Below are 22,790 nucleotides of genomic sequence, written 5' to 3' on the forward strand. Positions count from 1 at the left end.
GATAAGTACAATATAACTGGAGATACAGTGCTGGCATATTACCAACTGAGATCCTACTTGAAAGAGAAATTAGGAAGCAATTTGAGTTTACCAGAGGGAAGTAACCTTGAATATGTGATTACAGATACAATGTTAATCAAAAGATTTATAACAAATATGTATATTAAACTGCAAGAAAAGAAGAATGAGGAAACAAATGGTAAAACTAAACAAAAATGGGAACAAGATTTAAATATAAAGATAAAAAAGGAAACATGGGAGAAATTATGTTCTGGAACGATGAGAAATACAATAAATACGAGGCTACGTATGATACAATATAATTGGTTACACAGACTATACATTACACCGCAAAAGTTAAATAAATGGGACCCAACAGTATCTGATAGATGTTTTCGATGTAAAAAAGAAATGGGAACAACAATTCATGCAATCTGGACATGTGAGAGAGTAGAAAAATTTTGGGATGATCTCAATCAGATATTAAATAAAATAACAGAAAACAATATACCAAAGAATCCAGAGATCTTTCTCCTAAGTAACATAAAAAATAAAGAATTTGGAATTGACTTGGAGGATGCACAAAAAAGATTTGTTAAGATAGCCCTAGCCGTAGCAAAAAAATGTATTATGTCAACCTGGAAATTGGAAGATAATTTGAAAATACAACAATGGTATATAGAAATGAATAAATGTATTCCATTAGAAAAAATAACATATAGTTTAAGAAATAATATTGAAATATTCGAACAAGTATGGGAGCCTTACATTAAATACAATAGCGAAAACCTACCGGGAACAAACATTACCTAAGTTGATGGAAGGAGAAGAAAAGAATGGACTCAGTAGAATTTCTGGTGTATTTTTGTTGAATGACAACATTGTCTGATTGGCTTAATGCAACCTAGATTGTATACCTAAAATGGATGAGAGGGGGGGTGGGGGGGTGGCTTGGGAGGAGGGTGGGGGGGGGGGAGAAAAAGACACTGTATATGTGTGAAAAAGAAAAAGTGTATATCATGGCTAACGTGATTTATGGTGTGAAAAATAAAAAATTTTTAAAAAAAAGACATGTTCAGGACAATAAACCTGATTCTGATGGAATATTCTCCACTTCCCGGTTTAGAGCATTTCCAAGAGACCTGACACCATTCAGGACAAAACATCCCACCTGACTGGCACACCATCCACTACCTTGAACAATCAGCCCCTCCACTAATGGTTGAAGCTTGTACCATTAACAAAATGCTCTGCCGTTAATTGCTAACACTATTACCACTTTCCAAAACCACAATATCAATGACCTTACAGGATGTGATGCGTAAAAGGCTTTTATTAACTAAAAGACTGGAGCATATCACAAGTAGGTCGACCAGTCCAGAATGACCTGGCCTGGCTAGGAGCAATCCTTTAAGGTGTGGCTACGCTCTCAGCCAATCACAATCATCCTACACTACCATCTGTGCATATGTACATATACACATTGGTGATAGAATCTGTACTATCACACAGGACAAGGGCAGCAGATGCAGGAAAACGTCACGACATTCAAGTCAAAGATCATAACATCCTAGAAATATATGTGGCAGAGACAATTAGTGATGGACAATAAAGGGTGGCTTTGCCAATGTCACCTGTCAAATCATAAATGAAAAGAAAAACAAATGACCTCCTGCCATTCACCCACTTCATTGGTACATAAACAGCACAAGTGGGCTGTCCACCATGTCACACTTAGGAACCTACAGCCAGCACTCTGGTTTTATGATCAGGGACACAAAACAGCCATGCTTTATTTTAAAATTCCACAACCACAGGGTCTGCATCCAAGATGGTGGCGCCTATGCTTGGCAGTGACCACGAGAGGTTGAGGACTCCAGGGAAGGGGAGGTCTGGCTCTGGGCACCAGAAAATGGGGTGACTACCACCATCTGATAAGGAGAAGCAGAGGTGACAACCCATGGGATGTTACCATGGTGGCGGACTAGTGAGGGACTGTGAGACTGAAGGACAAACAGGTGGTGGGTGGGCTGTTGGTGACTCAAGGTGAAGAATCCTCAGACTGAGGATTGCTGGTGAACTCAATCAAAGGAAGTAAACCACGCTGGAGACTGGCTGATGGGGTACCAACTACCTGGGGGGTGGGGGTTCTCTTTTGTTTCTCTTTTTCGAACTGTAAGGGGCGATGGGCAACTTCTGCCGAGGGCAAATCTTTGCCTGCCTTACAGTAGACTAAGGGAAATTTCATATTTTCTGTTTTATTACATAACAATAAAATAATCTTGAGCTCAGAAAGGATATTCAAATATTATTGAGCTCTTTGTTGCAGGTACACTTTCAGTTTTACTCAGACAAAGCACAGCTCTACTAAGCTTGGAATCCTTCCTTCCTCCTCTTTATCAGTTTAAATGATCCTGATCAAGAATTATCAGACCAACAGGATTAAAAAATTTGATAAAACACTAAGAAGTCATTTAATCTGTTGTGTTTGTGTTTACTCTTTGAAAAAAGTATCTAATCTTTTCCTCACAGGATGGTGTGTTCCCTCCTTGACTCCAAAAGGAAGTATGCCATAGAATGGTTTATAGGGCTTTCTGGAAGGCCACAGATCATGCCTCACATTGGTAGAGACACAGGTAGGAGGTCCTGACACATGAATTTGGAAATTTAGGTAGGAGATTGTGCATGTAGGAGGTTTTTTGGATTTCAGGATCACTGGAACACTTTCTGGGAAGACTAGGTTTGTTCACGTGGCATCTGAACCAGACAAGTTGTTCATGCTTTCGGAAAGCAACACATGACCAAATTGCATCTTTATTAATGCAAGGAGATTGACGAATAAAGCAGATTAACTGAGGGTATTAACCAAGATTCAAGAGGGCGCAGAAGGCAAGAAGGGCTCCCAAAGAGCCTCGGGTGCTGAAGGCTTCCTGATCATATCGGAGGTTTGGATCTGGAGCTCGGGATGCCGATGGATCAAACAGGAGTCTGTGCAGCTGCGGAAGCTGTGGGAGGGCTAGAGGCAAATTCACGGACACTCTGTGTCTCTAAAGGGACTCTCTTTTGCTTCTCTTTCTCTTGCACTAATGGTGACTCTGCCTGTGTAATGTTACATGTTCTGTACTATGATTTATATGACAATAAAAGCATCTTGAATCTTGGGTATTGATTAAAATGTGGAAATATATCATTGCTACCACTGAGGGTCAATAAAGAGCCGGCACCTCAACATTCTAGGGTACAGAAACTTCAGGCATGATGGGACAGGAGGCTTAAAGGAGATGGCACTTCAATATTAATGAAGTTGGTCATTACTATACTCATGAGGGAGGATATCCTCGAAGGCTCTTCAAAAGTGCTGACATGGATAGATGACATCTATTTCAGGGTGCCGACCTTTGCTGGAAGGATAACATTTAGGAGATAGTGACCTTAACATTCAAGTTTCAAGAAGTAATGGACATGGAGAAGGGTAGTCCCAAAATTGAGGTCATGAATTGGATAGGACCTCGGAAAAGTGGACTACTTCTAGATATCCAGCAAGTGGGCCTAATTCAAAGTAAAAATAATGAGAGCTTATGATCTCATAAGTGTGAAGGGCAAGATCAACGTCCAAGGGACCCTGGGGAGGGGGAGAGAGAGAGATAAAAATACACCGAAATGCTGGAAAAACAGTCGGAGAGAGAGGTATCAGGATAACAACTTCTTCAATTTCAATATATTTCTCAATGGTGCAGATGAAGGAGAGCCTCAGGTTCTTACCAACAACCTCCCCTGGTCCAACCTTGTCAACACTACAACCAAGAAAGTGCAAAATGGCTCTACTTTCTCAAAAGTCTGTTACTAGTTTTATAAATGCACCAGACAGCATCTTTTCCACATGCATCTGTCCAGGAACTGCTTTGTCAAGTACCGCACGAAACTGCAGAGTTGTGAATGCAGCTCAGACCATCCTGCTAACCAGCCTCCTTCCATCCATTGCCCTGGGAAAGCTGCCAACATATGCCAACCCATTCCACCCCGATTATATTCTCTTCTCCCTCCTTTTCCTTGGTCAGGATACACAAGCTCCGAAACACAAACCTCACGATTCAAGGGCAGTTTTTTCCATGCTGCTATCAGACTCTTTAAGTTGACCTCTTGTTGGTTAAAGATGATGTCATTGCACCATTTTAGCAGAACTCTTCCCGAAACCTTGCACTTTATACCCTGCACTCTCTGACTTACCCTAACACTACACCCTGCTCGTTTGTTTTATTATTGCACAGCTTGCTGTACTAAAGTAGATACATACAGCACAGGAACAGGCCCTTCAGGCCCACAAGTCTGAACAGCCCAATGACCCCAAATTGACCTACGACCCCCATTTAATTTTTGAAAGGAGAGTGGAAACCGGAGCACCCAGACAAAACCCATGCAGACACAGAGAGAACATACAAACACCTTACAGGCAGTACTGAGTTTGAACTCCGGTCGCTGGCACTGCAGCTTCACTAACCGTGCTGCCTGACACAAGTACTATATTCTCTGGATAGCAAGCAAAACAAAACTTCTCACTGTATCTCTCAACATGTGACAATAAATTTCCTTCCAGTTCTTTTGCCAATTTTGAATACTTAATAGGCACAGTGGGCCTTACCAACATCTCTCTTTGAACTTTTCATCGGGAAGGAATGAACACAAAACAAAATTGCCTGGCCTTGGAAAACACAAACAGAACTCAGCTTATTATACCTGCTCATTGAGGTGTAGCTTCTTCAGACGTTTCATTAATGTGTCCTTACTGCAGGGTAAGAATGAAGCCAGGTAACTGTATACTCCTGAACGGTAAGTCAGATTGAGCTCCTGCACCTGTAACTCAATGCTGGACAGAAATACAGGATGGTTAGCATTATGGTGTCAATAATAAATCCCGCCCCCCCCCACCTCCCCAAAAGACCTGGCTCTATTGCCTGAAATTGAAACTTGTTCAACGTTTGGCAGCCTCATGACAGAATCCCAGCTTACTACCTTGAAGCTTGCACATGCACAGAGTGTATGCAGAGGAGAGACTATGAGTGAAGCAGTCTGGAAACAGGCCCTTCCGCTCAACTCATTCACGTTGACCAAGGCCTTTTCCTGAGCTAATTCCATTTGCTTGCACTATCCATGTACCTGTCTAAATGAATTTTAGACATTGTAATTTTGCCCACCTCTACTTCTCCTCTGGCAGCTCATTCCAGTTACCCATCACTTGCCTCTCTAGTCATCTTTAAATCTTTTACCTCTCCCCTTAAATCTATGGCCTCTATCTTTCCACTCCCCTACCTCACGAAAACATAATAGGTGCACGTCATCCATCTGGCTCACCAAACTTGTTTTGCCATTCAGGAAGATCATGGTTGATCTGTCCATATACTCAGCTTCACCTACCTGCATTTCCGCCCCCTCCATAAACTTAATTCTCCTCCTTATGAGATTTACCAGGATGTTGCCTGGATTGTTGAACATGTCTTATGAGGCAAGGTTAGCAAAGATATGTATTTTCTCTTTGGAGCAAATCAGGATGAGAGCATAGAGAAGGTAGTCAGTCAGCACCTTATTTCCAGCATGAAAGTAGCAACCACCAGAGGACATCTGTACAAAGTGAAGGGAGGGAAGTTTTGAGGAGACATTAGGGATAAGGTTTTTTTGCACAGAGAGTTGCAAGTGCCTAGAATACATTGCTAGGGCTGGTGGTAGAAGCTGGAATGATAGGGGCATTTAAGAGACTCTTAGACGTATGGATAAAAAATGGAGGAGGGCTTAGTTTTGATTGGTATATATGGGTCGACACAATATCATGGGCCGAAAGGCCTGTACTATGCTGTAATGTTCTGTGTTCCCTGAGACAATCTCTATTGCTCCCTTGGACAGAAAATTCCATAGATGCATAGAACATACAGCACAGAAACAGACTCTTTGGCCCTTCCAAGTCTATGCCAAACTATTATTCTGTACCCAGACTATATTCCTCCCATCCTTGTACCCGTTTAAATTTTTCTTAAATGTCAAGATTAAGCCTGCACTCACCAATACAACTGGCTGGGAAGCAGTTCCTCCTCCTCTTCATGCTAAATCTACTTCTTTGAATCTTGAGGCTATGCCCTAAGTCTAATCTTACCTACCAATGGAAAAAAAAATCTTGTCTCTCTCTTATCTATCCTTTCATAATTTTCTATATCCCTATTAGATCCCCACATTCTTCTGAACTTCAGATGACTCAATCTCTCCTCATGAGGCAACCCCCTCATCTCCAGAATCAACCTGGTGAACCTCCTCTGCACTGCCTCCGAAGCCAGTATATTTTCTCAAGTGAGATGACCAGAACTACACGTCATACTCCAGGTGCTGCCTCACCAGGATCCTGTACAGTTGTGGCAGTACCTCCCTGCTCTTAAATTCAATCCCTCTGGCAATGAAGGATGAACATTCTTTTGCCTTCTTGATTACCTGCTGCAAACCAACCTTGATTTGCACAAGCACTCCCACGTCCCTCTGCATACCGCAATCTTTCATCGTTTAATGATGAAACAATGCAGGATCCAGGAAAAATAGTCCCAGCCAATCCAGTCTCTCCTTTTAGCTTAATCATATTCATTCTGCGGTATGTTGACCAGAACAGCACATAGTACACCAGGAGAGGCTTCACCAACATCTTGTGCTGGTGTAGATATACAACACGTAAACAGCTATAACATGACATCCCAATTCTTCTACTCAATGCCCTGCTAATGCAAACGTCACATGCCTTCTTTACCACCCTTGTTCACCACAGTCATGGAGTGAAATGATTGTCTGCAGAGGCTGTAATTGTAGCAAACACACCCAAATGCTGGAGGAACTCAGCCAGCCTTGCAGCTTCCAGAGGAGGTAAAGATATTAGTGACATTTCGGGCCTGAGCCTCACTTCAAGGGGTGAGCAAAGAACAGGAAGGCCTCAGAATAAAGCTTGAAGACTGGCTGGGAGAAGAATCCAGTCCAACAAAAGGTGTTAATTAGATATGAATAGAGGAGAGGACATACAAATTGGCTGAGGTGCTCCAGCAAATCTGTGTGTTTTTATCACTTTTGTGGAATTATGTACTTATACCCCTAGATCTCTCTGTTCTACAACACTCCCCAGTACCCTATCATTCACTGTGTATGTCCTGCCTTGGCTTAATGTTGCACTTGCCTGCCAGAGTCAAGTTTCATCTATCATTCCTCTGTCCACATTCCCAGTCAATCTCGTTATGCAGTACAAGCGTAATCTCCCAGATTTATCTTGTTTAGTATGGCGGGTCACCACTGTAGCAAGTGGTGGAGTAACAAAGAACCGAAGAGGCGCTATGAGCTGACTGGTTTAATGGACAGTCGTTTAAGTATCCGAGATTCGTGTGTTCCCTGAGTCAAGTGACACTGGAAATGACACGGCTCCCAGAGCCTTAGTGACATTAGTTCCCGGGAAACTCCTGGGAACTCCCAGGCCCATGGAGATCACAGACACTGAAGCTCCAGTGAGGTAAGTGGCGCAGTCCGCTACATTAACTTATTTTATGTTTCCAGGACAAACAGTGTACTTTATATAGCAAAGATAAAGATACATCACCAACATTTTGGGCTTGAGCCCTTCATCAAGGTCTAGAGAGACGTCGGCAGGCACCCAAACAAAATGGTAGAGGGGAGGGGCAGGGGAAGGAGCACACTCCCAGAGGCAGGAGGCCATAGGTGGATAAGGAGGGAGAGCACACCAGCAAGCAGGGGGAGGAGGGATGGCTCTGGGAATAGAGAGGAAAGTGGGTGGAGAGTTAAGGGAAAAAAGACAAAGGGAAAGGGAAGGGTGGGAGAATGGAGAGTAGGTTAGCAGAAACCAGAGTAGTTGATGTTAATACCATCTGGCTGGAAAGTGTCCAGACAGAAAATCAAGTGTTGTTCCTCCAATTTACAAGTGGTCTTGATGGGACAGTACATGAGGCCATGGACAGACGGGTCAGCACGGGATTGGGGGTGCAGAATTGAAATGGTTGGCCACTGGGAGATCCCTATCACTGATGTGGACAGAGCCAAGGTGCTCAGCGAAGTGATCTCCCGATGTGCGCCCAGTCTCTCCGACGTGAAGGAGGCCACAACAGGAGCACCGAATGTAGCATTGGACAACTTGGTATCTTCAAGCTGTTCATTAGGTGATGACAAATACTTTTCTATATGGACACTTGCCACAATCATGAGCACCATTCTCTTCAAATCTCTTAATTTTACTGTGGAAATTGTAATGCAAGGATCTTAAACGTTAACTTACAAGTTTTAAGAAAGCAGAATTACTTACTCCAGTAGGATGGTGTTAATGTCAGAGGTGAAGAATTTCTTCTTTCCTTCCCCTTCAGAAGAAACATTACCAACCTGGGAAAACAGACATTGATTTTAAAGGTATAGTTTGTGCCTGAATGCACTGACAATCACAGGATTAAAGACAAAGGGTGCCCTGTAATAATAGAGACACAAGAACAGCAGATGCTGGATTCCTGAGCAAACAATCTGAAGCTGAAGGTGCTCAGCAGATCAGGCAGCATCCACGTCGAGAAACAGTCGGTCAACGCGTCACGTTGGGAATCTCTTTGAGACTAGTCAGCGAATCCAAAACTTGACTGACCATTTCTCTCCGTGGCTCATTTGTTTCTTGTCAGGAACTGTGTGAGCGGAATTTAGAACATGAGTGTTTAAAAAAGCATCACTTGCTTACCCAGTGCTATAAAAAGAGCCTCTTCCTCACCGCCATCAGATTTCTGAATGGACAATGAACTACACAGTCACCACCTCACTTTTTCTCTTCTTTTATACCAATTTTTAAAAAATGTCATTTATAGAAATACTGCCGCAAAACAACAAATTTCTTGACATATTCATAACAATAAATTTTGATTCTGTTCATCTCTATTCACTCCTTGTATCTCAAGTCCTCAAATCCTGGCAACTCCTTTTAGCTTCAATGTATTTCAATACCTCAAGCAGTATTGACAGGCCTTCAGCACACAACAGAAGTGCCCATCTACACTACTCTCTTGCACCCCCACCACCTCCCACCCCAGAGGGCAATTTAGTAGCCAGTTAACCTACTAACAAGTACACCTTTGGGACGTGGGAGGGAACTAGAAGAGCCGGGGAAACCCATGCTGTCACAGGGAGAACCTGCAAGCTCCAAACAGACAGCACCAACATTTAATTTTATAATTGAGATAAACAGCACGGTAACAGGCCCTTTCAGCCAATAAGCCTGTGCCGCCCAATGTGTTTTTAAGGGAGGGAGGAAGCCCATACAAACTCCTTACAGACAGCGCCAGATTCGAACCCCACTCCCAATCACTGGTGCTATAGCAGTGTTGCCCGACAGTTCGGATGAAACCGCATCTCTGGAGTTCTGAGACAAAAGCCTCATTTTAAATGTCCCTGGCATCAGACGGGCCATGACTGTCTGTAGCCAGCAATATTTACATTTTACAAGAGAACCAAGAGAATGAGTGTGCTGTGAGCACCTGAAGCACATCAAACATATGCAGCAGGATCAGGAGTGGGAAACCTCAGATTTTATTAACCTCAGAAGAGGGTTGTACTTTCTGACTGGAACAGACCCCAACTCCAGTTATAACAGAACTGGAGGAGATACTCCACTTGTACCTACACCTCCTCCTTCACCATCACATTAAAAAAAATGAAGAAAACATTAAAAGGAAACACACATTAAAAAGGTGAGGATAATATTCTTAGCAAAGCACATAAGCAGGCAAAAAAAAATTGCAAGAGAAACTCAGCAGCTCAGACAACACCAGATATATATTCCCCTCTCCTCTGCTCTTCACAGGGACCGCTCCCTGTGTGATTCCCTTGTCCACTCTTCCCTCCCCCCAATTGCCCCCTCGCACCTAGTCCTGTGACTGCAGGAGATACTCCACTTGTACCAACACCTCCTCCTTCACCATCACTCAGGGCCTCAAACAGTCTTTGCGGAGGTTTGCCATGACTTTGGAAACTCAGACAAATTTCTCAAATGTGTGCTGACTGGCTGCATCTTTGTCTGGTATAGGACACCAATACCCTTGAGCGTAAAGCCCTCCAAAGTGGTGAATCTGCAGGGGTCATCTACTGCATTCAATGCTCCCATTGTGGTCTCCTTGGAGAGACTGGATGCAGACTGGGAGATTGCTTCATTGAGCACCTCAGCTCTGATCCCCCAGTGGCCACCCATTTCAATTCTCCAGGGACTCAAGCACTGCCAGACCGAGACTTGCAAATTGGAGGAACACGTCATATTCTGTCTGGGCATTAATATCGACTTCTCCAGTTTCTATTAAAACCCTGCCCCCTCCCTCCCCATCTCCTTTTCTCTAGCTCAGCCCCCCCACCTCTCTCTCCCCCTTTCCCTGTCTCCTTTCACAGGGCCAAAATCAATTCTCACCTTTCCTCTCATCATATCCAATTAACACCTTTATCTGTTGGTCTGGACTCCTCCCCATTCATCCCCCTTTCTCTCCCCAGCCTTTAATTCAGATGCTTGTCTATTTTCACTCCCATCAGCCGGTAATATATATTTACCTCCTACAGATGCTGTGAGATGGGCTGAGTTCCTCCAGCCTTTCTGTGTTTTGACTGCATCCATGGGGAGAAATGGTCAGTCTAGATAAAGGGTTTTGACGCCACGTGAACTGGCTATTTCTCCTCATGGAGACTGATTGATCTGCACAATTTTTTGCCTGCTCAAGATTCCAGCTTTTGCATTTCTCTAAAACACACAAGTAGTTTGCGGATGCACATTTTTTAGGATGGTACATCAACTAATGCCTTCTAGATAAGGTGTGAAAAGGGCAACCTGTGCTGGTCTCAAGGTGCCACATAGTGCTTTGGTGGGCGAACTCGTGCCATCTCCGAGGAAGAGACTGAAAATAAACAGCTACTCTGATGGGTTGGTAATGCTAGGGCCACCTGGACCTGATGAATCCTTACTATTGAATCAGTAGGGTAAAAACCAAGGGCATTTTACAAGAGTTAATTATAATTATGCTAATCAGTCTGTGAAAGGAAGGGCAAATATGAGTCAACTCAGTTGAAGCATGGACTCTTAATCACCTTCCAAACATCCCTGTTTGAAAAGGGCAGATATGCATGGGTTTACCAACAATGAATTTCAGAGTCAAACATCTGGGGAGATAGGACTGGCAAAGTTCTCAAGTTCCCGTATTAGTTTCCTACTCAGATTTATTGTCACAGTCATAGATTCTTTTTCCTGTGGGCGAGGCAGAATGACCACTCATTAGTTGTGAAAAAATAAACTGTACACAATGTAAATATGAAAACAAATAAAGAAATGCATACGAGCTGTCTGTGCAATACAGAAAGGAAAAAAACCAAAATGCACAAGTAAGAGACCTTAAATGAGCCCCTGATTGAGTTTGTCATTGAGGAGTCTGATGGTGAAGGGGTAGCAACAGTTCCTGAACCTGCTGGTGTGAGTCTTGTGACACCGATCCCGCTTTCCTGACGGCAGCAGCGAGAACAGAGCATGTGCTCGGTGATGTGGGTCTTTGATAATTGCTGCTGCCCTCTGATAGAAACGATCCTCGTAGATGTTCTTGATGGTGGGAAGGGTTTTACCTGTGATGTTTTGGGCTGTATCCATTATCTTTTGGAGGGCTTTACGCTTGAGGGTATCGGTGTCCCCCATACTAGACCAAGATGCAGCCAGTCATTTCCACCACACATCTGAGAAACTTGTCTGGGTTTCCAAAGTCATGGCAAACCTCCGCAAACTCCTGAGAAAGTGGAGGTGTTGACATGCTTTCTTCAAGATGCCATTAGTGTGTTGGTTCCAGGAAAGATCATCTGAGATAGTGACCCCCAACAACTACGGGCAGAGTGGTTAGCGCAATGCTGTTATAGCGCCAGCGACCTGGGCTGGAGTTCGAATTGTGCACTGTCTGAAATGAGTTTGTACGTTCTCCCCATGGGTTTTCCAGTCACCTTCCACACTCCAAAATGTACCGGGGGTTGTTCGTCAATTGGATGTAATTGGGCAGCATGGGCTCATGAGGGGCCTGTTACCATGCTGTATGTCTAAATTTAAAATTAATTTAAATTTGTTCACCTTCCTCACCTCTGATCCCTCAGTAATCATTGGATCAAATACCTCTGGTTTCCCATATACATCAAATGAAAATAATTCCATGTTGCAGTCACTTTTTCTAAGATGCTGTCTCACCTTACTGCCTCAGATGAAATGTCAGAAGAAATAAAGCAAAAATCTCAATTTACTTACGTGCGCTTCATTACTTGGATGCACAGAGCATAGAGTTTTGAGATCACGAATGCGTTTTTCAAGCTGAGCGGATATTCCTGCTGGCAACTGGGGCACCTGCTTTTGGCTCTGGGTGGGTAAGATGCAGCTTGAAGCCACTGCAGTGTTGCTGCTTTCCTCGGGCTCTGAGGCTGGGCTTCCACTGGGTGTTTCTGCTAGTAGCTGATCGATGTCCAAATCCCCAAGCAACTCCATGGCGTTAGCAGCTTCCTGCAGCAAGTCATTCTCATTGGAACTCCCCAGAATGGAGAAGACTTGATCGGAGGCAGCCAGGTTATACTCGGAACTGGCAGGATTCTTTGTGGTCTGATCAATGGGCTGAGAGGCAGACAGTTGTTTCACATTGGTCTCCTGCTTTTTCATGGCTTCTTTCTCCTTCTGGAACTTTTTGAGCATTGCAGCCAGCGAGAGTGTGTCGCTGTGATTTCTCCGCTTCTTCTTCTGATGTTTGACTGCATTGAGAGCCACCACTCTGAAAGACATCCAGAAGCAACAGTGTCAAAGTCACAATAATGCACGAGTAATCCTTGGCCATCTGGCCCATCATTTAATAAGATCGTGGTTGTTCTGGCCTTGGACTCAGCTGCACTTATGCATCTATTCCCCATAATCCTTAATTCTCCTATTATTTAAAAATCCCTCCGTGTCTTAAATGATTCATTGGGCAGAGAATTCCACAGCTTCACTACTCTCTGGGAGAAACTGTCGTTCCTCATCAGCGTCTTAAATCCACTCAACGACATAATGAGGGCATGTCCTTAAGTTCTGGTCTTACTGCCAGTGGGAACAACCGTCCTGTTTCGTTCTCATCTGTTCCCTTCATAATTTTATGTTTCTACAAGATTTCCCTTTATCCCTCTAAACTCCACATTATTAATAACAGTGGACAATGAACATTTTGTTTCCTGAACAGTGATCACGAAAATCACCTTAAAGTTTTCCTATCACATACCACTTTTTAGATATAACCTATTTTTGCGATTTCCTGTCACATTTTAAGTCGACTTCAAGCTACAAAACCATGAAGTGCAACGTGTCGTTGAAAATTCATTTTCTGCATTCGGACGTCTTCCCTGCTGATCTTGGAGCCGTCAATGACAAACCTGGTGAAAGTTTCACCAGGACATTGCGATCATGGAAAAGTGGTATCAGGGCAACTGGAAACCATCAATGCAGCCGACTATTGTTGGACACTGACACAAGAGGCATCAGATGCTGAGTACAAATGAAAATCAGCGGCAAAACATTTTTAGGTCAGTTGAACTAACGCAATGTGTCGGCGTCGTTATGCGATTAAACAGGCTAAATTCAATCAAAGTTAATTTAATGCTTCTCCAGTTTCTTACATGATACAGCAAATATGTAATTATCTTAGTGATCAGCTTGTTGTCTATCATAATCCCCAATATATTTTCAGAAAACAAACCTTCTGAAAAAAATTGTGTCCAGTGTAATGTTTAATTCCTACCACAGCAACTCAAGAATTTGAATTCAATAAAACAAATCTGAAAATTAAAAAACTAACACCAATTATGATGTCATAAGCTTAAAGTACCATGCAAATGTTGGAGGGATTTAGCTGGTCAGGCAGCATCCATTGAAGGCAATTGATAGGCAATGTTTTAGGTGAATCCCTTCATCAGGAATCGCAAGGGTGGTGGGGGGTGAGGGAGGACGGGCCATCTGGGAAATGTAGGAGGGACGAAATAGGACAAAAGCTTGGAGGTGATAGAAGAGGGCTGAGGAAGATGCACTCTGATAGGAGGAAGACACTCTGATAGAAGATCATGGAAGGAAGGAGCTGAAGGGAGGAAAGTGGAGGTTTCAGGCAGGGTGAGAGGACCAGAGAGGGCTACGGGAAGGAAAAGCCGAGACATTAGGGAAAGCAAGGGTTGGGACATCAGAAATTGAAGGTCACTGTTGTCGCCACCTGGTTGGAGACCTCCAAACAGTACAGTAGGGCATAGACAGACATGTCAGTGTGGGAATGGTAGTAGAATTAGATGGACACATACAGCAAGGTAACGGGACCTTCTGACCCACGAGCTCGTGCCGCCCGAATACCCCTAATTAACTCACAACCTGCAAATATCTGAAAGGTGGGAGGAAAATGGAGTGTCTGGAGGTAACCCACGTAGACATGGAGAGAATGTACAAACTTCTTACAGACAGTGCTGGATTCAAACATTGTTCGCTAGCACTGAAACCACTAGGCTAACCATGCCTCCCAAGAATTTGTGGTTGGGAAATCCTGGTTGTTACAGTGAACACAACGCAAGTGCTGAATGAAATGATTCCCTAATCTGCATCCCGTCTCTCCAACGTAGAAAAGGCTCACCAGATGCAGTAAATGACTAATAGATTCTCAGGTGAGGTGCTACCTCACTTGGAAGGAATGTTTGGGGCCCTGAATAATAGTGAGGGAGGAGTTGTAAGTGCAGCACTCGGTGCAATCACAGGGATATGAGCCAGGAGTGGGGGGGGTGGGGGGGGGGGGAGGAGCAAATAATAGGAAGGAACGAGTGGACAGGAGAGTCTTGGAGCGAGAAATCCCTAGGGAAAAGGTGAGGGAGGGGAGAGGAAGAAGTGTCTGGTGATAGGATGCAATTGGAGGAGACCAAAATTGTGGAGAATATTATTTTGGAAGTGAAGGCTAATGGGCTAATTGGTGATGAGGGGAATCTTATCCCTGTTTTATCAAGGGAAGGGCGAAGGCAGATACTGGAAAATGGAAGAGATGCAGGTGAGGAATGCATTGACAGCAGAAGAGGGGGAAAAATTGACTTACTGGAGGAGGAGGACATCTCAGGTGTCCCGGAATGCAAAAGCCTCGTCATGGAAATGGATGTGGCAGAGATGGAGGAACTGAGAGTAAGGAATTACATCTTTACAAGAACCTGGTTGGGAGGAATAGTCCAGGTAACTGTGGGAGTCAGAAGGTTGGAAATGGAGTCGGATGTGGCATGGCCTCTGACCTGGGGACAAAAAAACTGCTGGGTTGTTGTGAAGAATTCATCTGGGTCATTTAAGTTCCTGACAATTTAGCTCAAACTTTCCTCCTTGTTAGGAAGATTTTTTGGGTGTGAGTGACCAAACAAAATTGGAGGCTTACTTCAAGAGTCTCACTGGTAAATCTATTCCTCACCAATAAGATGTAATACAGAATTCATGACTTAGTAATCCATCCCATGGCCCTCACAATGAGGGAGAGCAATGCAAAATTTGACACTGAGAAACCCAACGAGCTATTATGACAATATGGTCAAAGAGGCTGATTTCAAGAAGCCTTTCAGAATATAATTTGCAGGAATCGGCCCATTCAGTTCACTTCAACATTCGTTGCCTTAGCTGGTAATGTCAGCAACAGAAATTAGGAAGATCAGAGCATGGAAGGATCTAAATTTTAGAACTTTAAATTTGGTGGGATGGGAACCGAGTCACAATGCATAAAATGATGGGAAAAGTACAAGTTAGGATACAGGCCGCAGAGCTCTGAATGAGCTTGTATGTGCCGATAGGTACAAGGACAAAATTGCCATGAGTTGCATTAAACACTGCAGCTCAACCAAACTAAGGACACTAACTAATGCAAGGCGTCCAATGGAAGATGCATCATCAAGCCGAACCAAATGTTTGGACAGTGTGCAAAATAAACGCCATATATATATTTAAAACTAAAACGACTGCAGCAGAGGAAACATAAATGTGAAAATTTCACCCACTGCAACATTGTTTTGAATTAATTTTTAATTAAAAAATAATTTAGGCATAGAGCAGTTACAGACCCTTCTGACTCACAAGCCTGCAGCACCCAACTACCCCAATTAATTGTCAATCCCTGTACATTTTGAACAGTGGGAGAAAACCCACGCAGAGACGGGAAGAACGTACAAACTCCTTACAGACAGCGCGGGATTCGAACCTGGGTCGCTGGTGCTGTAACAGTGTTGCACTAACCCTGCCATTTTTTATCCATTTCAGCAATTTAGCACCCCTCCCTCACTCACCCAGACTCCTTGGGAACCTTCAGCTTCCTCGGCTTCTTCTCTCTCATCCCTGCTTCATCTTTCCTTCTTTGTTTTTTCACCACCCTGTCTTCACCATCTCTTAATTTTTGTTTCTTTAAAAAAAAACACAACCAACTTTTCTGCTTATTACGAAGTATACAGGATCACAAGAGCTTGAGAAAAATCAACCACATTCTACCCAAGCTCCACATAAAACATGAAGACATTCAATGTTGTTCAAAGATTTTTGTTAAAAAAAGAAAAAGCAATTGCATTAACATCTCAGGACATCAAGTGGAATAACAAAGAGGTATAGACAAAAGATTTACACTTAGACGAACATTACAGCACAGTTCAGGCTCTTCAGCCCTTGAGGTTGTGTCAACCTATATATTCCTACCCAAAAAAAAAGTACTAAAACCTTCTTGACTCGTAACCCTATATTTTTCTTTCATCCACGTGCCTCTCTAAGAACCTCTTCAAGGCCCCTAATGTTTCATCCTCCATCACCATCCCAAGCACTCACAATTCTGTGTAAAACAAAAACTTACCCTTGATGTCTCCCCTAAACTTTTCTCCCTTCATTTTGTACAAATATCCTCTGGTGTTCACTATTCCTGCCCTGGGAAAAAGGTGCTGACTGTCTACATGCTTCTTATAATCTTGTAGGCTTCTATTAAGTCTTCTCTCATCCTTCTTCGCTCCAAAGATAAAAGTTCCAGTTCTGTGAAACTTACCTCATAAGACATATTTTCCAATCCAAGTAACATCTTAGTAAATTTCCTCTGCACCCTCTCCATAGCTTCCACATCCTTCCTCTAATGAGGTGACCAGAAATGAACACAATACTGTGTGGTCTCACCAGAGATTTGTAGAATTGCAACATGACCTCTACTCTTGAAGTCAATTCCCCCCCCCCCCATTAATGAAGCCAAATATCCCATAGGCCTTAACTATTTTATCAACCAGTGTGGTGACTTTGAGAGATGCATGGATTTGGACCCCAAGATTCCTCTGGTCCTCCCCACCTAAGTATCTGACCATTAACCCTGTACTCAGCCATCTGGTTTGACCTTCCAAATGCATCACATCACACTTATTTGGATTGAACTCCATCTCTGCATCCTAAAGAATAAAGGGAAAGTTTGAAGATAACTTCATTAATTTGGAGACAATTGATTTAGAATGTTTTGCTGATACACAGCTGTGGAGGATCAAAAGGAAACTATTAATTTTTGGAAAAATATAAAATGGCATAGTTAAAGGAGGAAAATGGGATTGGAGTAAACAGTTCCAGGTGAAATGCTCACAAGAGATGGCAAACAATCCAAACTAGGAGTCACAACACATCCCCAGTATATGTGTGAACTAGATACTATTGAAGGACAGGTGCACAATAAATTGCACCATGAACCATGTGACAAGCCTATGTCCCAGGATTTTTTTTGTGGCTCCCAATAACTAATCTGGCAGCATCAGTAGGTCATTGAAAGGGGACAGAAAGCCCACAGTCAATGGTGAGCTAAATGTTTGGTGGGGGGGTGGGGGTGTAATACATGGATGGCGGCAAGAAAAAAAATCATAACTAAAGTGAGAAAAATCAGATTTAAATTACATATTTAAAATCAAACTATTACTTACTTTAGGTGATTTCAATCTTTTCTTCCCCACCACGTCCTCATCTTCGGTGTCTGATGTCTGTCGAAACTGCAATGTTCCCGTGTTGATGTAAAATCCTCCATATTTTGTTGTAAGGGAGGCTGGAACCAACTCATCATACTGAAAAAGACCATTCTGCCCATCACACCAGTGTTGGCTTTTCCAAAGGACTATTCAATTAGACCCACAACCCTGCTCTGTGTCCATAGGTCTGGAATCAGTCTGTAACTGAAACTTTTGATTCAATTCTTTTGAATCCATGATAAGTTTCAAGATGATGGTGGGAAAACAAAAGCTCGACATCAACTTCCTCTTCCCAATTCATGTCGTGGGCGGCATGGTTAGCACAACACTATTACATCGCTAATGACCTGGGTTCAAATCCAGCACCATCTGTGAGGACTTTGCACATTCTCTCTGTGTCTGAGTGGGTTTTCCCCGGGTGCTCAGTTTCCTTCAACCCTTCAAAATGTGCATGGTGGTTGATTAATGTGGGTGTAATTGGGTTTAAATGGCCAGAATCGGCTTCTACCATGCTGTAAATAATTTAATTTTAATTTTAAATTTAATTTGAAATGGAGCTGAATGCCCAATAATTTGAGGAAATTTAGATTGTGCTACTTAGTATTTACATATATTCTTTACACTTTTATTAATACAGTAAAACCCCCCAGTATTTGTCACCCACTGAGACTGTTAGATGCCAGATAAGTGAATTTTCTGGTTGCTTGAGTCTGCATATTGTGTGATTGGCGAACTAACTGGTATGGGCACCAATTTTAACCTTTTATATTTTTCACCTGTTTATTTTCCATAATTTTTTTTATTGCTGGTCACCAGATAACAGGGATTTTACTAAATTACAGTGAAATGTGCTCAGTCCTCAGGAAAGTTGCAGACAGCTGCAAGATACCAGTGGACTGATCAAATCGGGATAAAAGTGGTAATGATATGGGAAAGGCAAACAAAACAAAGCAATACATAATTAATCAGAGGGCACAGGGAGGGGCTTGAGGAATGAAGGGAGCTTCAAAATGAAATCCCAAGATCTCTGGCAGCACTACAGGAAAACAATTATATTAAGAAGGCATTTAATATATTTTCTTAATTGAATCTTAAGATACTAGTTCATGGAGGTTTAGGTCACCAAATTACAATTACAAAGGAGTCAAGAGGATGTTGTAGGCCCGTTGAAATGTAGTTATCAGGATGGAGTGAAAAAGACAAGTTGGTCAATATCCTACAGCCTTTTTGGAGGTGGTTATGCTCTATAGAAGCTGGCACTGTGTAAAACCACACAGAAACGCTGGAGGAACTCAGCCTGAAGGAATGGCAAGGTTGGAGATACTTTTAGAGCAAAGGGAGCGGGCAGATTTAATTCTGAAATGATTTTCCTTAGGGGCCTGGGACACATACCCTACAATTATGTAGTGCACAAGGTCATTCACATCATCAAGGCTGTGTTGGTTTTAAAAAAAAGCAAAGAACTCCATCCCATTAACTGATTTTTGATCACAGCCCTGTACACATGTTTGTGCCTGAACTAATTTGAACCCAAGGAGTCAATAACTGAAGGCACAGATGCAAGAAGATTGCTGTAAAGACCATCAGGGAGTTGATGAAAACATTTTTCACTGAAGAGAAAGATGGGTTCTCTCCTACTCTGGAAGAGCTGGGAGGACAATTACCATAATTTACAAGGTAGCTAACCAAGAGGTAAGACACAATAGGCACAGCTCCTTCTGGACCACAACCTACAGCGTTGTAGGTCAGGAAGCTAAGATTTCACATCCAAAGTACAGAGTACCTATGGATAGATGTTAAAATTCTCAAAGATACACTATACTTAAAATCACCAATGCCTGAAGAGGGCGCACAAAATCAGTGAACCGTTGCGGACTCGAAAGGCCAACATGGCCTGTTTCCGCTCCGTAAATGGTTATATGGTTATGGTTATATTTAGAGGGGTCTCAAACAAACAGGAAGTGAATTAAATCAGTGGACCAACACTCACTGCTTCAGAGTTGTCAATGAATGGATCAGTGTCATCATAGCCGTACCCCATATCGATTAAATCCTGCATGCGGTCTTTCCGTTTCCTGTGGTTCTTGTGACCCTGAAATTAGAACATCGCTTAATTTGTGTCATCAAATTGAAGAGACAAAGGGGAATACATGCAAGATTGCAACAAGTTGGTCAATATCCTGCAGGCTTTTTTGGAGGTGGTTATTCTCTGGTCAGTTGAATGGATCCCCTGATCAGAGATTTGTATGAAGGAATTTCACCCCACTCTATTATTTGCATTTATCCTTAAAAGATCATAAAGATACTTCCTGATACAATGGTGAATCCCCATTTACTGCTGTTTCTTGCCAGCAAACAGCAAAACATGACCTGTATAATACTGATGGACGGTGCACTCATGAGAAATTTAACCAATGGGATTTCTTACATATAGTGTATAAAATCAGAGGTTCATTCAGTGAAAGACAAATAAATTAAATAACAGGCATCAGACATATACACTAACTGGTAGAGTGTCGAGGAATATTGATGAACAGAGGGACCTTGGAGTTCAACTCCATGGTTTCCTGAAAATGACAACACAGGTCAATAGGGCGGTGAACAAGGCATACAACATACTTGTCTTCACAGAATCTAATTTCGGGTAAGTTAAAAATTACCATTTATACTCGTGCAATTGTTGAATTTTTGGGTCCAATTTGGGGAAGGTGGGGTCGAACAACTTTTGCACGGGTCAAACATTTTCCGCAGTAAGCATCTGCGTCACTTATGGCCTCAGAAGGCTGGGTGGCTGGGGCCAAATGATAAGTCCGCGGCGAGGGCATTGGAAGCTCAGATGGGTGGCTGGAGCGATGGGAGCTCAGAGAGGCGGATAGCTAGGGCAAGAGTCTGTGGTCAGGGCATTGGGAGCTTGGATGGTCGGGGCTTCAGGAGTTCAGACGGGCAGGCAGACAGTGCATCAACAGCTCGGGTGAGTGGACGGTTGGGGCCAAAAAAGGGGGTGAGGGAACTTTTACAAGGGTCATATAAAAGCACGATATTTAGGCCAAAAAAGGGAGAGAATCGACTATTACACGGTATCAATGATTACACGAGTATTATACAGAATGTTGCAACTTTACAAAACACTGGCCATACTGCATTTGAAGTATTGTGTACAGTTCTGGCTGCCCATATTAAAGGCAGGATGTGGCTGTGCTGAAGAGAGTGATATTGCTTGGACTGAAGGATTTAGTTACGGGGTGAGATTGGATGCACCAGGCTTGCTTGCCCTGGAGAAGAGGAAACTGAATGTTGACTGATTTTGAGAGGTATGGTCAGAATCCTTTTCCCATGGTAGAGATGTCAAAAGCAAGTGGGCATAGGTAAAGGAAGGAGGTTAAAAGGGGATTTGAGAGGATGTTATTTTCCCATACAGAGTGGCTGAACTTCTGCCAAAGAAGGTGACTGAATCAGATGCAATCATTATGCTTAAAAGAAATTAAGAGAAACCAGAACATTTGTGGTGTAGCGATTAGCACAACATCTTTACAGCGCCAGTAACTGGGACCGGACTGGGTTGGAATCCCGTGCTGTCTATAAGGAGTTTACACGTTCTCTACATGTCTGCGTGGGTTCCCCCCCGCCACCCCCAGCCCCGGAGGATCTGATTTTCTCCCACCCTTTAAAAAAATGTAGAAGGGGTGTAGTTAATTGGGTATAAAATGGGCAACATAGACTCATGGGCCAATTGGCCCGGTACGGTGCTCTATGTTTAATTGAACAAGGCATAGAAGGATATGATAAAATGCAGCTGAGTGGAATTAGTGTAGATGGGCACAAAGGATGGAAAGAGCATGTGGGCCAAATGACTGTACAACTCAGTGACTTCCAAATAATAACCTTACACTTGATAGACAAGAATTTAAAAATCAACCCTTACTGCCATTTCAATTTCACAGTATAGCCAGAAGTTGCTTGTGAGGAGGAACATTTACAAGTCAGGAATAGGGCGAGAAAACACGTTAGCATAACGCTATTACAGTGTCAGCGACCCGGGCTCGAATCTGGTGCTGTCTGTAAAGAGTCTGTAGGTTCTACCCATGACCTACTTGCGTTTCCTCCACATTTCAAAGATATATGGGGTTAGTAGGTTCATTGGGAAGCTACTGGGATATCATTTTGTTGGCTGGAGGCTTGAGTGCTGCTGCCTTGTGTCGAGTGGTTCTTCACTTCATTAATACAGAGGTGCACAGGAAACAATTAAAACCAATGCTCTACAGAAATAGAGATCATTTTTTCCCCAAAATGTCAACTTTGGTTAAGACATTAAACTGAGGCCTTGTCATAGCCAGATGTAAAGGATCACAGTCGATATCGAATCTTAACCAATCACAGATTATCCCAGAGCCATAATGATGGGTCCCAGATCAAAACATTAACCGTTCTTTTTCTCCCACTGAAGCTGCGTGGCCCACTGAGTTCCTCCAGCATATCGTTTCTTGCTCCAGATTCCTGTACCTGAAGTTTCTCGTGTGTTTACAGAAAATCACATGATGAGGACTTGTCCCAGTAAACTGATCACAAGATATTGGAGCCAAGGTAGGCCCGTCGAGTCTACTCCACCATTTTAATCATGAGCTGACCTATTCTCCCACCCAGCCCCTGGCTTTCTCCCCTTAAATGCACCTAACGACCTTGTTTTTCACAGCCACCTGTGGCAACAAGTTCCACAGATACAATCCTCTGACTAAATAAATTTTTCTGCATCGGTTTTA

General features: G+C 43.0%; 1 protein-coding gene across 9 annotated transcripts in view; it reads right to left on the reverse strand.

The window, feature by feature from the left end:
* Positions 1–22,790, reverse strand: part of LOC138748890 (ubinuclein-2-like) — a 70,294-nt gene that overhangs the window by 38,270 nt on the left and 9,234 nt on the right. For all 9 annotated transcript variants that reach the window (XR_011348300.1, XR_011348305.1, XR_011348304.1 and 6 more), the window contains 6 exons: positions 20,024–20,125; positions 17,992–18,129; positions 16,351–16,463; positions 12,305–12,815; positions 8,327–8,400; positions 4,735–4,864 (listed from right to left, as the gene is read on the reverse strand). Coding sequence is in view for 1 of the 9 variants with exons in the window: in XM_069909769.1 (XP_069765870.1) it covers positions 4,735–4,864; positions 8,327–8,400; positions 12,305–12,815; positions 16,351–16,463; positions 17,992–18,129; positions 20,024–20,125 (1,068 nt within the window). In the remaining 8 variants the exon portion in view is untranslated. The remainder of the gene's footprint in view (positions 1–4,734; positions 4,865–8,326; positions 8,401–12,304; positions 12,816–16,350; positions 16,464–17,991; positions 18,130–20,023; positions 20,126–22,790) is intronic.

This window comes from Narcine bancroftii, chromosome 13 (genome assembly GCF_036971445.1).
Source record: "Narcine bancroftii isolate sNarBan1 chromosome 13, sNarBan1.hap1, whole genome shotgun sequence".
In the NCBI taxonomy this organism is placed as follows: Eukaryota; Metazoa; Chordata; class Chondrichthyes; order Torpediniformes; family Narcinidae; genus Narcine; species Narcine bancroftii.